Raw genomic sequence first — 19,046 nt, forward strand, 5'->3', positions numbered from 1 at the left:
ATTTTCAGCAGACGTGTTACCTTCTAATTGAACATGCATTGCCTCTGAAGTAAACCAACTAAAGCAAACCAAAGCGGCCATTCATAAGCAGCATGTATCTACTCAGAACAATCTTCATATTTTAACAATAATAAAACTGACAAAAAAAGATTTAAGCATCATTGCTCAAAGAATATATATATTTTATATTTTATTTGTATAAATACATATCAATAAATAACATACAAAATGTTTAGACAATTACAACCATTAAATAAACAAATATATATAAATACATAAATAAATGTTTATAAATAGATAAATTAAGGAAGCAACACCTACATAATAATACTTGTTCATAAATGGTGCTGTAACTTCAATACATCATATATTTTAACAATAATTCAATATGAAAATGTAACATTAAATACAATTAATTTAAATACAAAAGTTAAATAAATAATTAAATATATAAATACTTTATTATATATATTTACAGATATATCCATAATGGAAAACACTTTATAGATCTCTCCCAAAAGAAAAGGAAAGATTAAACGTTGGAATTATCCATCATGTGTGTTCTAATATGAGCAGTGAATCGATCCATCCTTTCCAAATTGTCTTGAACTTGTATTCTGATAACCTCCCAGGCACGAGCAGAGTAATTCTAAAACCAAAAGAAAGAGTTATTTCAGTTAGTTCAGTCAACAAATTGGGACCGATATCCTTATTTTTCAGTAGTTATTATGGAGTGATGGACTCCCTCTCCCAGAAGCCTTTGGAACTGCCTTGGGTCACATGATTGCAAGGCTCTCCCATGATTGCAACACAGAAATCACAGTAGCAAGCATTATAAACATGTTAAAAACACCAAAGAAAGGGAATATTGGGCATCCTTAAAAAAGAATGTGTACAATTTGTAGAAAATTAAATAAGGGAAAGGCATTTTATCTTGTAATATTCCATACCTTGTTTTCCAAAAAATGTTCTAACTTCTTAAAATATGACTCCAATGTCTTGATTTCATTAGATCGTCTGTTCTCGGAGTACTTCATCTCCTGCATCTGTGTAAAAAAATAAAATAAAAAATCAATCAATCAATCTATGTACATAAAGGCTTTACCCCAGTGTGTTTGTTCTAAAAGGGTTTGATATCTCTTTATAGACAAAAATACACCTAATGTAATTCTATATAGGTCTCACACATGCAGTTTGAAAGAAGCACATTTTAAAGCAAACATTTATTTTCATTTGCATTTTTTTCAGGTACATACTACAGGAGGTTAAGGCAAACTTCCAGATTGCTTGCATTCCCCATGTATTTGTGGTTAAAACATGTAACTGACTGCAGAACGGGTCAGTCATTAAGAGAAGCAGCTGATTGGTTAAGAAAGAAGGCATTGGACGGCTGGAGTCAATTTAACTCTCTGTAGGTTAAATTAACTAGAATGTGCAAGACTACCTGAATGTAAGGCAGGCAAAACAAGCTTTCATTAAATTAAAATGGTCCTTTTTTAAATTAAAATACACTTTTGCTCTGTATTCCTTTAAAAGCTACACATACAATAACTATATATTGAATGAATGTGCACAACAGGTAAGATTTATTGAATTATTTGCTTCATGAAAAAGGATTGATTAATAATGAATAACATACACAAGACTTGAGTTCTTTAGTCTGTCGGTAGAGGTTGTTCCTGAAGATATCCAGTGCAGTCCTGTTCCATGTTGTCACTGAGTCTTGATTTAAATTGAAAATCTTGCTGATGTTAATAAATGCTTCATAAACCTCAAACACATTGTCTCCCAACTGTAAACAAAGACATGAACGAATCAGTTACAGCATTCTATAAATCTTAAACTCTTGAAGTTCCGTTGAAGAATAAAACAGTTTTTTAAGGAAAATGGGAAAAGAAAAACATAAAAATATAAAACTACAAAATCTTGCTTGCCATTAATGAAGCATGTTTTGGAGGTGCAATTTAACTACAGGTGTAAATGCAGTATAACTGTGTTACAGAAACTACATTTATTATAAATGGAACTCCTTTAGTTACAATGTGGCCTAATGTTGCTACCACTGTATATAAACACACATACCAAAAAACAAACAAACAAACAAAAAAAAAACAATTGGCTCAAATTGAACCAAAATATAGTTATGTTTAATAACAGTGCAGGAAAACTGTATTTAAATACCAAATAATGTTATTTAAGTGCTCAATAAAAAATATAAAAAAACAGGCAGGTTTACCTTTATGTGTTTGTGCATTTTGTAAGCTTTAGGTGGGATATGCATGTGTGCTCTTTCCTTAACAAACTCCTTGCCCTGAAAGCAAAAGAAAAGAAAATGTCAAAATCCACCAAATGAAATTACTGCACAAATTATTAAGTAGAAAATCATGTATTATTATTATTATTATTATTATTATTATTATTATTATTATTATTATTATTATTATTATTATTATTATTATTATATGCATTTATTGGTCCTAAAGAATCAATATTTCACTTAAAAGTTGCACTGCAATAGGTTTTCAAACATTGCTCCACCCATACTCCCTTCATTAACACATGTAATAGGCCCTAACCGAGAATACATACATCCACCTTTCCTATTAGGTTTAACACTTTTAAACATCGCTCGTTCAATGTATACTAATGTTCTAAGTACAGCTGAAGGTAATCTTACCATGTGTTTCAGCAGGTTCATGGTTTCTTTGCTGGTGGGTTTGTACAGGTCGTCCTTGATCCATTTGCATCCTAGCGATGAGCAGCAGCCGCATAATAGCGACAGTACAAAGCAGAATGCGAACATATTTCGGCCCATTGTGAGTCTTGTAACTTGTGTTCAAAGTTTGCGGTATAAAATTGTGAGTGGAAAGCTGTTCTAGTCTCGTGTCTCGAAGGATTTCCAGGCGGTGTGCTGAGTGCCATGCTGTACAGGTGAGTATATATACACCTGGCGAAGCAGGTAAGTCGGAAAGCGAAAACTGTAAGGAGTTTCCCCACAGCCGGGTATTCCACTGCATATAGTTCTGTTTGCTATTTTCAAACGAACACATTAGAAAGTGTTGAAAGTGCAGCTACCTTGTGTTAGTATTCTATTAAAACATAATATTATTTTTTTCAAATGTATTCTCTATGGATCTATGTTTGCTTTCACTTTAGCCTGCACTTTCTGTTAAAGTTAAGACAGACTTTTATCGTGCTTTCCTGCGTTCCCATTTGCGTTAATTAGCTGAAATCAAAAGCCCTTTTTGTATAATTTATACAGGTTTCCCATTAATAGTGAACAGTAACATGTCGTTCTTTCTTTCTTTCTTTCTTTCTTTCTTTCTTTCTTTCTTTCTTTCTTTCTTTGGCAACATTTGTTGAACTCGTTAACACCGCCATGTCAAAATAAAGTATACAAACCACACGCATACATACAAACAAATAACAACAGCAAAGTAACGTCAAATAATACGCGTTGAAATCCACTGACAAACGCTGCATCGGCACAGCTAAAAAAAATGGACAGAACGCGTTATGAACCCCCCTCGCGCTTATTCTTTCATTTCGTCTATCTGTCAAATACAATTGAAAGCACTTATAACGTAAAAGAAAAAAAGAAAACAATAAATAAATAACTCCGATAAAGCCTTGAAAGAAATTCCGCAATGCTCCAGTGATTTAAAAAAGCAACATGAAAACGGAAGATGAGTAGCTACATGTACTCCTGTCAACCGCTCTTCAGGTCTCTGACGTAGCCTGTTTCATGAGTGTTTTTGGAAATCGGAAGTGTGTTGGGGCCAGTGCGCTTTCACTATCTAACTCCGGGCTGTTTCAACTTTTATTTTTAGAAAATTTTAAAAATACAACTTTGGGGTGCTTAAGAGACTTGTATATTATATAATCGAATCATATATTTCACCTCGCCTCGGGGTAGATGTTTTGTTGCCTATTAGATGGTAGTGCGTGTTAGGGGGTTGGGGGGTTGCAGGGATGTCATGGACTCTGCCCCACATGATATAAATGAAGACGTGCAGTGATAAACGTTGGAATATATAGTGTCAATAAGATATTGTGAGAACCAATTAAAAATAAACACCCAGGTGTGTATTGTATGTTGCCTACGCTTTAGCAAATACATTCTCCCTATGTAAAAGATTAGCACAATGATATAATGTGTGTTGGTGATGTAATTTGGTACGGTGTCCGTCATGTAATAGTGTTGTCCTCTTGGATTTGCAAGAGTCTGGCGGACCTCATGTGGTGTTCCAGCGCATCGCGAGGATAGCTGAGGGAGTCGAAACAAAGCCGAGGAACGGGGTCAGCAATTCATTAAGACGAATGGAAAGGGCAATTCATATGGTACCTATATATAGGAACTCGAACAATTTCCAACCAAAACCAGCTTCACTGTGTTTTTCGAGGAACAATTGTATTGCATACCTAGTATTAGTTTGATACCGTCTTCACCAATTAGCTAGCACAGGCCTATTGATTTATGACTAGGAGGCAGCATCTAGAAAATGAAAGTATTCCATGTGGATCCCGTCGTGCAAAGTTCAAACTCTTCCCAGATTCGCTTTCATAGTATACACTCCAGGTAGGCATTCCACAGTATATACAGCGCACTATATACATAGTTTTGAAAATGGATCTGAGGAGCTTATGGAAATGCAAACTCGCAAAAGAGATTTATACTTCTATTTTTTACATGTATTAAATACATTAATACATGAATAACTACATAAATAAATGCAAAAGTTAATGAAGTTAAATGATCACTTTCAAGTGTTGGTCGTGTAATATCAGTTACATAAAAAAAAAAAAAAAAAATCAATGCAGATCTGTTCTAAAATGTTCACCCCAGACCTGCTTCCTGGGACAAAGGTGTTTTTGTGTGCATTAACCGGATATAAAAGAAAGGCATTTTTATTCAAACATGGGAATTGCTCATTTTTAATATCATGTAATCAAAGAAATTACAAAATGACATTGCAAAAGTCTACTGGAAGCCATAACAGTAGTCCAGTGTAAGCACGTGTAAGTTTTGCAGAGATGGGGTTAATTCTGTCCTGACAACAATCAAGGTGTGGTCATTCCCCAATTAGGCATTTGAGTTTAGGCATCTGCTATAAGGATACACCTGCTTTCCATCCGTGTTACTAAGCACGCGATTTAAGGTGCACCTTATAGTCAACACGGTTTACTAGATTCCATGTGCATATCATTCCCCTCATTAGTGCTATCTTCCCATATCATTTGAAGACATTGCAATGTATTAGGCATATTCAGCAGATGCTATTCAACCCGACACCTAATTGTTAACGCATGCGTGACCTTCTAATTTTCTAATTTTCTAATTGAACATACATCGTCTTTGAAAAATAAACCAACTAATGCAAACCAAAGCGGCCATTCATCAGCAGCATGTATCTACTCTGAACAATCTCCATATTTTACAAATAATAAAAATGTCAAAAAAAGATTTAAGCGTCATTGCTCAAGCAATATATTTTTTACATTTTATTTGTATAAATACATATCAATAAATAACATACAAAATGCTTAGACAATTACAACCATTAAATAAAAAACATATCAATATATAAATAAATGTTTATAAATAGATAAATTAAGGAAGCAACACCTACATAATAACACTTGTTCATAAATGGTGCTGTAACTTCAATACATCATATATTTTAACAATAAATAAATATGAAAAAGTAAACATTAAATCCAATTAATTTAAATACAAAAGTGAAATAAATAATTCAATAAATAAATACTTTGTTATATATATTTACAGAAATATCCAGAATGGATAAGACTTGATAAGTCTCTCCCAAAAGAAAAGTAAATATTAAACATTGGAATTATCCATCATGTGTGTTCTAATATGAGCAGTGAATCGATCCATCCTTTCCAAATTGTCTTGAACTTGTATTCTGATAACCTCCCAGGCACGAGCAGAGTAATTCTAAAACCAAAAGAAAGAGTTATTTCAGTTAGTTCAGTCAACAAATTGGGACAGATATCCTTATTTTTCAGTAGTTATTATGGATTGATGGACTCCATCTCCCAGAAGCCTTTGGAACTGCCTTGGGTCACATGATTGCAAGGCTCTCCCATGATTGCAACACAGAAATCACAGTAACAAGCATTATAAACATGTTAAAAACACCAAAGAAAGGGAATATTGGGCATCCTTAAAAAAGAATGTGTACAATTTGCATAAAATTAAATAAGGGAAAGACATTTTATCCTGTAATATTCTAGAGCTACAATGGCAATAACAACAGAAATTACCATACCTTGTTATCCAAAAAATGTTCTAACTTCTTAAAATATGACTCCAATGTCTTCATTTCAGTAGATCGTCTGTTGTCGGAGTACTTCATCTCCTGCATCTGTGTAAAAAAATAAAAATAAAAAATCAATCAATCAATCTACGTACATAAAGGCTTTACACCAGTGTGTTTGTTCTAAAACGGTTTCATAGCTCCTTATAGACAAAAATACACAGAATGAAATTCTATATAGTTCTCACACATGCAGTTTGAAAGAAGCACATTTTAAAGCGAACATGTATTTTCATTTGCATTTTTTTCAGGTACATACTACAGTAGGTTATGGCAAACTTCCATGTTGCTTGCATTACCCATGTATTTGTGGTTAAAACATGTAACTGACTGCAGAACGGGTCAGTCATTAAGAGAAGCAGCTGATTGGTTAAGAAAGAAGGCATTGGACGGCTGGAGTCAATTTAACTCTGTAGGTTAAATGAACTAGAATGTGCAAGACTACATGAATGTAAGGCAGGCAAACCAAGCTTTCATCAAATTAAAATTGTCCTTTTTTAAATTAAAATACACTTTTGCTCTGTATTCCTTTAAAAACTGCACATACAATAACTATATAGTGAATGAATGTGCACAACAGGTAAGATTTATTGAATTATTTGCTTCATGAAAAAGGATTGATTAATAATGAAAAACGTACACAAGACTTGAGTTCTTTAGTCTGTCGGTAGAGGTTGTTCCTGAAGATATCCAGCGCAGTCCTGTTCCATGTTGTCACCGAGTCTTGATTTAAATTGAAAATCTTGCTGATGTTAAGAAATGCTTCATAAACCTCAAACACATTGTCTCCCAACTGTAAACAAAGACATGAACGAATCAGTTACAGCATTCTATAAAGCTTAAACTCTTGAAGTTCAGTTGAAGAATAAAACAGTTTTTTTAAGGAAAATGGGAAAAGAAAAACATTAAAATATAAAACTACAAAATCTTGCTTGCCATTAATGAAGCATGTTTTGGAGGTGCAATTTAACTACAGGTGTAAATGCAGTATAACTGTGTTACAGAAACTACATTTATTATAAATGGAACTCCTTTAGTTACAATGTGGCCTAATGTTGCTACCACTGTATATAAACACACATACCAAAAAACAAACAAACAAAAAAAAAAAACAATTGGCTCAAATTGAACCAAAATATAGTTATGTTTAATAACAGTGCAGGAAAACTGTATTTAAATACCAAATAATGTTATTTAAGTGCTCAATAAAAAATATTAAAAAATCAGGCAGGTTTACCTTTATGTGTTTGTGCATTTTGTAAGCTTTAGGTGGGATATGCATGTGTGCTCTTTCCTTAACAAACTCCTTGCCCTGAAAGCAAAATAAAAGAAAATGTCAAAATCCACCAAATGAAATTACTGCACAAATTATTAAGTAGAAAATCATGTATTATTATTATTATTATTATTATTATTATTATTATTATTATTATTATTATTATTATTATTATTATTATTATATGCATTTATTGGTCCTAAAGAATCAATATTTCACTTAAAAGTTGCACTGTAATAGGTTTTCAAACATTGCTCACCCCATACTCCCTTCATCAACACATATAATAGGCCCTAACCGAGAATACATACATCCACCTTTCCTATTAGGTTTTAACACTTTTAAACATCGCTCGTTCAATGTATACTAATGTTCTAAGTACAGTTGAAGATTATCTTACCATGTGTTTCAGCAGGTTCATGGTTTCTTTGCTGGTGGGTTTGTACAGGTCGTCCTTGATCCATTTGCATCCTAGCGATGAGCAGCAGCCGCATAATAGCGACACTACAAAGCAGAATGCGAATATATTTCGGCCCATTGTGAGTCTTGTAACTTGTGTTCAAAGTTTGCGGTATAAAATTGTGAGCGGAAAGCTGTTCTAGTCTCGTGTCTCGAAGGATTTCCAGGCGGTGTGCTGAGTGCCATGCTGTACAGGTGAGTATATATACACCTGGCGAAGCAGGTAAGTCGGAAAGCGAAAACTGTAAGGAGTTTCCCCACAGCCGGGTATTCCTCTGCACATAGTTTTGTTTGCTATTTTCAAACGAAGACATTAGCAAGTGTAGAAAGTGCAGCTACCTTATGTTAGTATTCTATTAAAACATAATATTATTTTTTTCAAATGTATTCTCTATGGATCTATGTTTGCTTTCACTTTAACCTGCACTTTTTGTTAAAGCTAAGACGGACTTTTATCGTGCTCTTCTGCGTTCCCATTTGCGCTAATTAGCTGAAATCAAAAGCCCTTTTTGTATAATAATTTATACAGGTTTCACGTGAAAACTGAACAGTAACATGTCGTTCTTTCTTTCTTTCTTTCTTTCTTTCTTTCTTTTTCTTTCTTTCTTTGGCAACATTTGTTGAACTCGTTAACACCGCCATGTGAAAACAAAATACACAAACCACACTCATACATACAAACAAATAACAACAGCAAAGTAACGTCAAATAATACGCGTTGAAATCCACTGACAAACGCAGCATCGGCACAGCTAAAAAAAAAAATGGATAGAACGCGTTATGAAACCCCCTCGCGCTTATTCTTTCATTTCGTCCATCTGTCAAATAAAATTGAAAGCACTTAAAACGTAAAAGAAAAAAAATAAATAAATAAATAACTCCGATAAAGCCTTGAAAGAAATTCCACAATGCTCCAGTGATTTAAAAAAGCAACATGAAAACGGAAGACGAGTTGCTACATGTACTCCTGTCAACCGCTCTTCTGGTCTCTGACGTAGGCTGTTTCATGAGTGTTTTTGGAAATCGGAAGTGTGTTGGGGCCAGTGCGCTTTCACTATCTAACTCCGGGCTGTTTCTACTTTTATTTTTAGAAAATTTTAAAAATACAACTTTGGGGTACATAAGAGACTTGTATATTATATAATCGAATCATATATTTCACCTCGCCTCGGGGTAGATGTTTTGTTGCCTATTAGGTGGTAGTGCGTGTTAGGGGGTTGGGGGGTTGCAGGGATGTCATGGACTCTGCCCCACATGATATAAATGAGATGTGCAGTGATAAATGTTGGAATATATAGTGTCAATAACATATTGCTGAGAACCAATTAAAAATCAGCACTCAGGTCTGTATTGTATGTTGCCTACGCTTTAGCAAATACATTCTCCCTATGTAAAAGATTCGCACAATGATATAATGTGTGTTGGTGATGTAATTTGGTCCGGTGTCCGTCATGTAATAGTGTTGTCTTCTTGGATTTGCAAGAGTCTGGCGGACCTCATGTGCGGTTGCAGCGTATCGCTAGGATAGCTGAAGGCGTCGAAACAAAGCCGAGGAACGGGGTCAGCAGTTCATTAAGACGAATGGAGAGGGCAATTCATATGGTACCTATATATAGGAACTCGAACAATTTCCAACCAAAACCAGCTTCACTGTGTTTTTCGAGGAACAATTGTATTGCATACCTAGTATTAGTTTGATACCGTCTTCACCAATTAGCTAGAATAGGCCTATTGATTTATGACTAGGAGGTAGCAAATAGAAAATGAAAGTATTCCATGTGGATCCCGTCGTGCAAAGTTCAAACTCCTCCCAGATTCGCTTTCATAGTATAAACCCCAGGCATGCAGGCAGCATGGCTCTCAACACACAACATCCCGAGGACTTCAACGCTGAAAGGTAAGTTATATTTTGCTGCTTCACATCATTATTGTAAGTCATGCATTGTCGAATTGTACACATATTGTCAATTTTACACAGCAGATAACATACTTGTCACTGTTTTCGCAGTATATACAGTGCACTATATACATCCTTTCAAAATGGATCTGAGGAGCTTATGGAAATGCATCTTTGTGATGGTAGACGTGAGCCAGAGTTTTTCTCTGGGATGCAAGTGGATTCAGCACCGGTACAAAGACATGAGCCGGGACAGCCTGCAACTGGTAACACACATGTTGGTTGGGGGGTCGTTATCACATGGTAAGGGGGTCGCTTGCTGGTGACTTCAGTGTCTAGGTCTGAAGGTGAATTAGACATGTTATTTATGTGATTGTATTACATATTTGTATTTAATAAAAGTATGATAAAATGATCTAAATGTAATGTATCCTTAGGTTATCTTGGAAACACAGAGGTCGTAGTTTAAGCTTAGAGATTTATAGGTGGCATACTTTCTCAAATGTAATTAGGAGTTTTGTATCTATTTATTTATCTATAGATAGATAGATAGATAGATAGATAGATAGATAGATAGATAGACAGCCCTTCTTCCAGTGCGTAAATAGCGTGTACAACAAGCCAAAATAGGGCCCTATATGACATTACTGTACTATTTTACGTGTGGCAAACAGAAAATCATATATTTTTTAAATTTCAGGGTAAAGAGGTTGTGATAAACGAAGAACACGTGGAGAACATCACCTCCCCAGGTGGTGTTTACATAACAATCTCACAGGTAAGAGCAACATTACTGAGTCCTGCAACTGCTACCCCTGGAATGTATTCAATACATCTTCAAGACATGTAATGATAAGCACGTGATAATACACTACACTTTCTCTCGTTGGTGTTTTTCAGGTGAGCAATATTTCGATTATATACAAAGTGCTTCATCATATCAGTAAGCTGTACAATGGAAATATGGACTCTGTGAGGTGGGACCGAGAAAAGCTGGACAGGTTTCAAAGCAACCTCCATACTCAGACTGCTCATCTTAAACAATGTGTGAGTACTTTGTGACCATGCTGCTGCCTCAATGAGTTTCATCTGATCAAATAAATAAGAACAGGAGTACACAAACTGGACCAGCTGTTTAGAGTTTCATTTGAATGACTTTAGAAAAAACACCTTCATTTGATACGAACAGACTTCAATTCGGAATTGCATTCATAGCAATGCTGAAAGAAATGTTATAACTGGAGTTTCATTTTATTTATTTTCATGAAGATGGATAAGGAGGTGATCCACAGCTCAGGAGATCATGGGAAAGAGAACCAGAGAATTATTCATTATTTTAAGAAACTGGAAAATTATTTGAAACGAAAGGTATGCATATTTTATTCTTTTCTGAATACACAACCTTAAGCACACTGAATATTTGGTTGTTTTTTCTTTTTAAATGTTTAGAGCCATTTGCTTTTTATTTAGAGGTGTTGTGATCTCTGTCAGTTTGATTTTCTATGGTGCTATTCAAACAAACTTGCAGTCATAGGAAAACACTGAAACAAAATTAGACATACACGTCTTAACTTTTAATAATCCTTTACTTTTAAAAGCACACACATTTTGTACCGCTAAGATGTGATTGAAAATTCTCATAGAGCAGTGGTATAGAGGATGTAGCTTGTTTTATCACTGCTTAGTGTGTAATTCTTTCCAGTTTAGACAAAGAATATTCCGTAAAATGCATATATTTGGAATGTTTAAATCTTAAATGTTACCAATCTCTTTATTTACTCAATGCTATTTTGTTCTTTAGAAAAACAGTGCTCATGCCTGGGAGATTATCAGAACACAAGTTTGGAAACATTTGCAACGTCTTGACCTGATCACAGCTTCCTTGAGGACACCAAGGAACACTTCACATGTTTAAAAGCAGAGCCTTCCCTTTGTAATATTTAACAGCAGTTCTGTGCTACATTTTAGGCTGCTATTTATGAAACCAAAAAAACCTGGAAGGCAACACATTTATTTATTGATTGATTGATTTTACTTATTTATTTATTGATTGTATGTTGTGTACTTCATCTCATGGCGTTGTGTAAAGCTATTTATTTGTACAGTATTTATATTAAAATAAAACACATTGATTTTATGGCTATGTATTTGTTTGTTTGAAGGCAAAATTAATATAAAAAATTAAAAAAATGTAGTTACCTTAATGTTTGTTTACAACCACAATATGCAGCACACACAAAACTGTAGCGAAGCATAAAGAAACGTATACAATTGTTTGAATAGCGTTATAGCTAGAAGTATTTCTCAATGTCTTCTAGTGAAAACGTTTGTCAGATAATTGTATACTTTTCTTAATATATAAACTAGTATTGATTGTTTTTACAGATGAACACTCAGTATATGAATGAGCCCATGTCCATGTTACAATATGTATATAACAAGTTTATATATTTATATTAAAATGTATTAGATTATAGTCAAATTCAATCCGAAATGTCTGTAGGAGGCAGCAGTATTAGATGATAAAAGTTTGGTGTGATTGCGTGCAGACGGAAACCATCATCATGTAAAGGGCCCCATTTTCAAGGGCCCATTAAAACATACATAAGACTTTAGTTTAAATCAGTAATTGTTCTTTTGCATGCAATGTCCACTATGGCCAGCAGATGCCATAGTATAGCAGTTCATGTCATTATTTGTTGCGTATAATAGAACATTCTATACAAATGACAGTAGTACAGCAGTAGGCTAATACAAACTCGCAAAAAAAGATTTATACTTCCAGTTTTTTTTATTTCACTATAAACTCAATACTCCAAATAAATATATTCAGATACAACATGGTTACAAAAATAAATTAAAAATACATAAATCGATAAATAAACAGATATATACATGGAAAATAAATACATTAATAAATACTTGAATAACTAAACATATAAATGCATAAGTTAATGAAGTTAAATGATCACTTTCAGGTGTTGGTCGTACAATAAAACAATATATCAGTTACATAAAAATAAAAAAAATCAATGCAGATCTGTTCTAAAATGTTCACCCCAGAGCCTGCTTCCTGAGATAAAGGTGTTTTTGTGTGCATTAACTGGATATAATAGACAATCATTTTTATTCAAACATGGGAATTGCTCATTTTTAATATCATGTAATCAAAGAAACTACAAAATGACATCGCAAAAGTCTACTGGAAGAAAGAAATACTTCTAGCTATAACGCTATTCAAACAATTGTATACATTTCTGGAAGCCATAACAGTAGTCCAGTGTAAGCACGAGTAAGTTTTGCAGGGATGGGGTTAATTCTGTCCTGCCCACAATCACAGGTGTGGTCATTCCCCAATTAGGCATTTGAGTTTAGAAAACTGCTATAAGGATACACCTGCTTTCCATCCGTGTTACTAAGCACGCGATTTAAACTGCACCTTATAGTCAACACGGTTTACTAGATTCCATGTGCATACCATTCCCCTCATAAGTGCTATCTTCCCATATCATTTGAAGACATTGCAATGTATTAGGCATATTCAGCAGATGCTATTCAACCCAACACCTAATTGTTAACGCATGCGTGACCTTCTAATTTTCTAATTGATCATAAATCGTCTTTGAAAAGTAAACCAACTAATGCAAACCAAAGCGGCCATTCATCAGCAGCATGTATCTACTCAGAACAATCTCCATATTTTAAAATAATAAAAATGACGAAAAAAGATTTAAGCGTCATTGCTCAAACAATATATTTTTTAGATTTTATTTGTATAAATACATATCAATAAATAACATACAAAATGCTTAGACAATTACAACCATTAAATAAAAAACATATCAATATATAAATAAATGTTTATAAATAGATAAATTAAGGAAGCAACACCTACATAATAACACTTGTTCATAAATGGTGCTGTAACTTCAATACATCATATATTTTAACAATAAATAAATATGAAAAAGTAAACATTAAATCCAATTAATTTAAATACAAAAGTGAAATAAATAATTCAATAAATAAATACTTTGTTATATATATTTACAGAAATATCCAGAATGGATAAGACTTGATAAGTCTCTCCCAAAAGAAAAGTAAATATTAAACATTGGAATTATCCATCATGTGTGTTCTAATATGAGCAGTGAATCGATCCATCCTTTCCAAATTGTCTTGAACTTGTATTCTGATAACCTCCCAGGCACGAGCAGAGTAATTCTAAAACCAAAAGAAAGAGTTATTTCAGTTAGTTCAGTCAACAAATTGGGACCGATATCCTTATTTTTCAATATAGTTATGGAGTGATGGACTCCATCTCCCAGAAGCCTTTGGAACTGCCTTGGGTCACGTGATTGCAAGGCTCTCCCATGATTGCAACACAGAAATCACAGTAACAAGCATTATAAACATGTTAAAAACACCAAAGAAGGGGAATATTGTGCATCCTTAAAAAAGAATGTGTACAATTTGCATAAAATTAAATAAGGGAAAGACATTTTATCCTGTAATATTCTAGAGCTACAATGGCAATAACAACAGAAATTACCATACCTTGTTATCCAAAAAATGTTCTAACTTCTTAAAATATGACTCCAATGTCTTCATTTCAGTAGATCGTCTGTTGTCGGAGTACTTCATCTCCTGCATCTGTGTAAAAAAATAAAATAAAAAATCAATCAATCAATCTACGTACATAAAGGCTTTACACCAGTGTGTTTGTTCTAAAACGGTTTCATAGCTCCTTATAGACAAAAATACACAGAATGAAATTCTATATAGGTCTCACACCTGCAGTTTGAAAGAAGTTAAAACATGTGGTTAAAACATGTAACTGACAGCAGAATGGGTCAGTCATTAAGAGAAGCAGCTGATTGGTTAAGAAAGAAGGCATTGGACGGCTGGAGTCAATTTAACTCTGTAGGTTAAATGAACTAGAATGTGCAAGACTACATGAATGTAAGGCAGGCAAACCAAGCTTTCATCAAATTAAAATTGTCCTTTTTTAAATTAAAATACACTTTTGCTCTGTATTCCTTTAAAAACTGCACATACAATAACTATATAGTGAATGAATGTGCACAACAGGTAAGATTTATTGAATTATTTGCTTCATGAAAAAGGATTGATTAATAATGAAAAACGTACACAAGACTTGAGTTCTTTAGTCTGTCGGTAGAGGTTGTTCCTGAAGATATCCAGCGCAGTCCTGTTCCATGTTGTCACCGAGTCTTGATTTAAATTGAAAATCTTGCTGATGTTAAGAAATGCTTCATAAACCTCAAACACATTGTCTCCCAACTGTAAACAAAGACATGAACGAATCAGTTACAGCATTCTATAAAGCTTAAACTCTTGAAGTTCAGTTGAAGAATAAAACAGTTTTTTTAAGGAAAATGGGAAAAGAAAAACATTAAAATATAAAACTACAAAATCTTGCTTGCCATTAATGAAGCATGTTTTGGAGGTGCAATTTAACTACAGGTGTAAATGCAGTATAACTGTGTTACAGAAACTACATTTATTATAAATGGAACTCCTTTAGTTACAATGTGGCCTAATGTTGCTACCACTGTATATAAACACACATACCAAAAAACAAACAAACAAAAAAAAAAAACAATTGGCTCAAATTGAACCAAAATATAGTTATGTTTAATAACAGTGCAGGAAAACTGTATTTAAATACCAAATAATGTTATTTAAGTGCTCAATAAAAAATATTAAAAAATCAGGCAGGTTTACCTTTATGTGTTTGTGCATTTTGTAAGCTTTAGGTGGGATATGCATGTGTGCTCTTTCCTTAACAAACTCCTTGCCCTGAAAGCAAAAGAAAAGAAAATGTCAAAATCCACCAAATGAAATTACTGCACAAATTATTAAGTAGAAAATCATGTATTATTATTATTATTATTATTATTATTATTATTATTATTATTATTATTATTATTATTATTATTATTATTATTATATGCATTTATTGGTCCTAAAGAATCAATATTTCACTTAAAAGTTGCACTGCAATAGGTTTTCAAACATTGCTCACCCCATACTCCCTTCATCAACACATATAATAGGCCCTAACCGAGAATACATACATCCACCTTTCCTATTAGGTTTTAACACTTTTAAACATCGCTCGTTCAATGTATACTAATGTTCTAAGTACAGTTGAAGATTATCTTACCATGTGTTTCAGCAGGTTCATGGTTTCTTTGCTGGTGGGTTTGTACAGGTCGTCCTTGATCCATTTGCATCCTAGCGATGAGCAGCAGCCGCATAATAGCGACACTACAAAGCAGAATGCGAATATATTTCGGCCCATTGTGAGTCTTGTAACTTGTGTTCAAAGTTTGCGGTATAAAATTGTGAGCGGAAAGCTGTTCTAGTCTCGTGTCTCGAAGGATTTCCAGGCGGTGTGCTGAGTGCCATGCTGTACAGGTGAGTATATATACACCTGGCGAAGCAGGTAAGTCGGAAAGCGAAAACTGTAAGGAGTTTCCCCACAGCCGGGTATTCCTCTGCACATAGTTTTGTTTGCTATTTTCAAACGAAGACATTAGAAAGTGTAGAATGTGCAGCTACCTTATGTTAGTATTCTATTAAAACATAATATTATTTTTTTCAAATGTATTCTCTATGGATCTATGTTTGCTTTCACTTTAGCCTGCACTTTCTGTTAAAGTTAAGACGGACTTTTATCGTGCTCTTCTGCGTTCCCATTTGCGTTAATTAGCTGAAATCAAAAGCCCTTTTTGTATAATAATGTATACAGGTTTCACGTGAAAACTGAACAGTAACATGTCGTTCTTTCTTTCTTTCTTTCTTTCTTTCTTTCTTTCTTTCTTTTTCTTTCTTTCTTTGGCAACATTTGTTGAACTCGTTAACACCGCCATGTGAAAACAAAATACACAAACCACACTCATACATACAAACAAATAACAACAGCAAAGTAACGTCAAATAATACGCGTTGAAATCCACTGACAAACGCAGCATCGGCACAGCTAAAAAAAAAATGGATAGAACGCGTTATGAAACCCCCTCGCGCTTATTCTTTCATTTCGTCCATCTGTCAAATAAAATTGAAAGCACTTAAAACGTAAAAGAAAAAAAAGAAAAATAAATAAATAACTCCGATAAAGCCTTGAAAGAAATTCCACAATGCTCCAGTGATTTAAAAAAGCAACATGAAAACGGAAGACGAGTTGCTACATGTACTCCTGTCAACCGCTCTTCTGGTCTCTGACGTAGGCTGTTTCATGAGTGTTTTTGGAAATCGGAAGTGTGTTGGGGCCAGTGCGCTTTCACTATCTAACTCCGAGTTGTTTCAACTTTTATTTTTAGAACATTTTAAAAATACAACTTTGGGGTGCTTAAGAGACTTGTATATTATATAATCGAATCATATATTTCACCTCGCCTTGGGGTAGATGTTTTGTTGCCTATTAGGTGGTAGTGCGTGTTAGGGGTTTGGGGGGTTGCAGGGATGTCATGGACTCTGCCACACATGATATAAATGAAGATGTGCAGTGATAAATGTTGGAATATATAGTGTCAATAACATATTGCTGAGAACCAATTAAAAATCAGCACTCAGGTGTGTATTGTATGTTGCCTACGCTTTACCAAACACATTCTCCCTATGTAAAAGATTCGCACAATGATATAATGTGTGTTGGTGATGTATTTTGGTCCGGTGTCCATCATGTAATAGTGTTGTCTTCTTGGATTTGCAAGAGTCTGGCGGACCTCATGTGCGGTTCCAGCGTATCGCTAGGATAGCTGAAGGCGTCGAAACAAAGCCGAGGAACGGGGTCAGCAATTCATTAAGACGAATGGAAAGGGCAATTCATATGGTACCTATATATAGGAACTCGAACAATTTCCAACCAAAACCAGCTTCACTGTGTTTTTCGAGGAACAATTCTATTGCATACCTAGTAATAGTTTACACCGTCTTCACCAATTAGCTAGCACAGGCCTATTGATTTATGACTAGGAGGTAGCATCTAGAAAATGAAAGTATTCCATGTGGATCCCGTCGTGCAAAGTTCAAACTCCTCCCAGATTCGCTTTCATAGTATAAACTCCAGGCAGGCATTCCACAGTATATACAGCGCACTATATACATCGTTTTGAAAATGGATCTGAGGAGCTTATGGAAATGCAAACTCGCAAAAGAGATTTATACTTCTATTTTTTACATGTATTAAATACATTAATACATGAATAACTACATAAATAAATGCAAAAGTTAATGAGGTTAAATGATCACTTTCAAGTGTTGGTCGTGTAATATCAGTTACATAAAAAAAAAAAAAAAAAATCAATGCAGATCTGATCTAAAATGTTTACCCCAGACCTGCTTCCTGGGATAAAGGTGTTTTTGTGTGCATTAACCGGATATAAAAGAAAGGCATTTTTATTCAAACATGGGAATTGCTCATTTTTAATATCATGTAATCAAAGAAACTACAAAATGACATCGCAAAAGTCTACTGGAAGCCATAACAGTAGTACAGTGAAAGCACGTGTACGTTTTGCAGAGATGGGGTTGATTCTGTCCTGACAACAATCACAGGTGTGGTCATTCCCCAATTAGGCATTTGAGTTTAGGCATCTGCTATAAGGATACACCTGCTTTCCATCCGTGTTACTAAGCACGTGATTTAAGGTGCACCTTATAGTCAACACGGTTTACTAGATTCCATGTGCATATCATTCCCCTCATTAGTGCTATCTTCCCATATCATTTGAAGACATTGCAATGTATTAGGCATATTCAGCAGATGCTATTCAACCCAACACCTAATTGTTAACGCATGCGTGACCTTCTAATTTTCTAATTGATCATAAATCGTCTTTGAAAAGTAAACCAACTAAAGCAAACCAAAGCGGCCATTCATCAGCAGCATGTATCTACTCAGAACAATCTCCATATTTTACAAATAATTAAAAATGACAAAAAAAGATTTAAGCATCATTGCTCAAACAATATATTTTTTTTTACATTTTATTGGTATAAATACATATCAATAAATAACATACAAAATGCTTAGACAATTACA

At 34.1% G+C, this 19,046-nt stretch overlaps 4 protein-coding genes across 4 annotated transcripts; 1 reads left to right on the forward strand and 3 right to left on the reverse strand.

Moving 5' to 3' along the window:
• Nucleotides 1–532: 532 nt before the first annotated feature.
• Nucleotides 533–2,815, reverse strand: LOC131701944 (interferon a3-like). The gene is made up of 5 exons (XM_059002873.1): nt 2,678–2,815; nt 2,237–2,311; nt 1,640–1,792; nt 951–1,046; nt 533–649 (listed from the first exon to the last, which is right to left on the reverse strand). The coding sequence occupies exons 1-5, from the start codon at nt 2,813–2,815 to the stop codon at nt 533–535; spliced, it is 579 nt and encodes a 192-aa protein (XP_058858856.1).
• Nucleotides 2,816–5,835: 3,020 nt separating this feature from the next.
• On the reverse strand, nt 5,836–8,155 carry LOC117434872 (interferon a3-like). The gene is made up of 5 exons (XM_059002809.1): nt 8,018–8,155; nt 7,579–7,653; nt 6,982–7,134; nt 6,294–6,389; nt 5,836–5,959 (listed from the first exon to the last, which is right to left on the reverse strand). Exons 1-5 carry the CDS (start codon nt 8,153–8,155, stop codon nt 5,843–5,845), a joined length of 579 nt encoding a protein of 192 aa, XP_058858792.1. The 3' UTR covers nt 5,836–5,842.
• A 1,961-nt stretch (nt 8,156–10,116) lies between these two features.
• On the forward strand, nt 10,117–11,888 carry LOC131701936 (interferon a3-like). The gene is made up of 5 exons (XM_059002790.1): nt 10,117–10,254; nt 10,674–10,751; nt 10,874–11,020; nt 11,243–11,341; nt 11,775–11,888. The coding sequence occupies exons 1-5, from the start codon at nt 10,117–10,119 to the stop codon at nt 11,886–11,888; spliced, it is 576 nt and encodes a 191-aa protein (XP_058858773.1).
• Nucleotides 11,889–14,073: 2,185 nt separating this feature from the next.
• LOC131701941 (interferon a3-like) lies at nt 14,074–16,301 on the reverse strand. Its single transcript, XM_059002869.1, has 5 exons — nt 16,164–16,301; nt 15,722–15,796; nt 15,125–15,277; nt 14,531–14,626; nt 14,074–14,197 (listed from the first exon to the last, which is right to left on the reverse strand). Exons 1-5 carry the CDS (start codon nt 16,299–16,301, stop codon nt 14,081–14,083), a joined length of 579 nt encoding a protein of 192 aa, XP_058858852.1. The 3' UTR covers nt 14,074–14,080.
• Between the last annotated feature and the right edge of the window lie 2,745 nt (nt 16,302–19,046).

This window comes from Acipenser ruthenus, chromosome 28 (assembly GCF_902713425.1).
Source record: "Acipenser ruthenus chromosome 28, fAciRut3.2 maternal haplotype, whole genome shotgun sequence".
Classification (NCBI taxonomy): Eukaryota; Metazoa; Chordata; class Actinopteri; order Acipenseriformes; family Acipenseridae; genus Acipenser; species Acipenser ruthenus.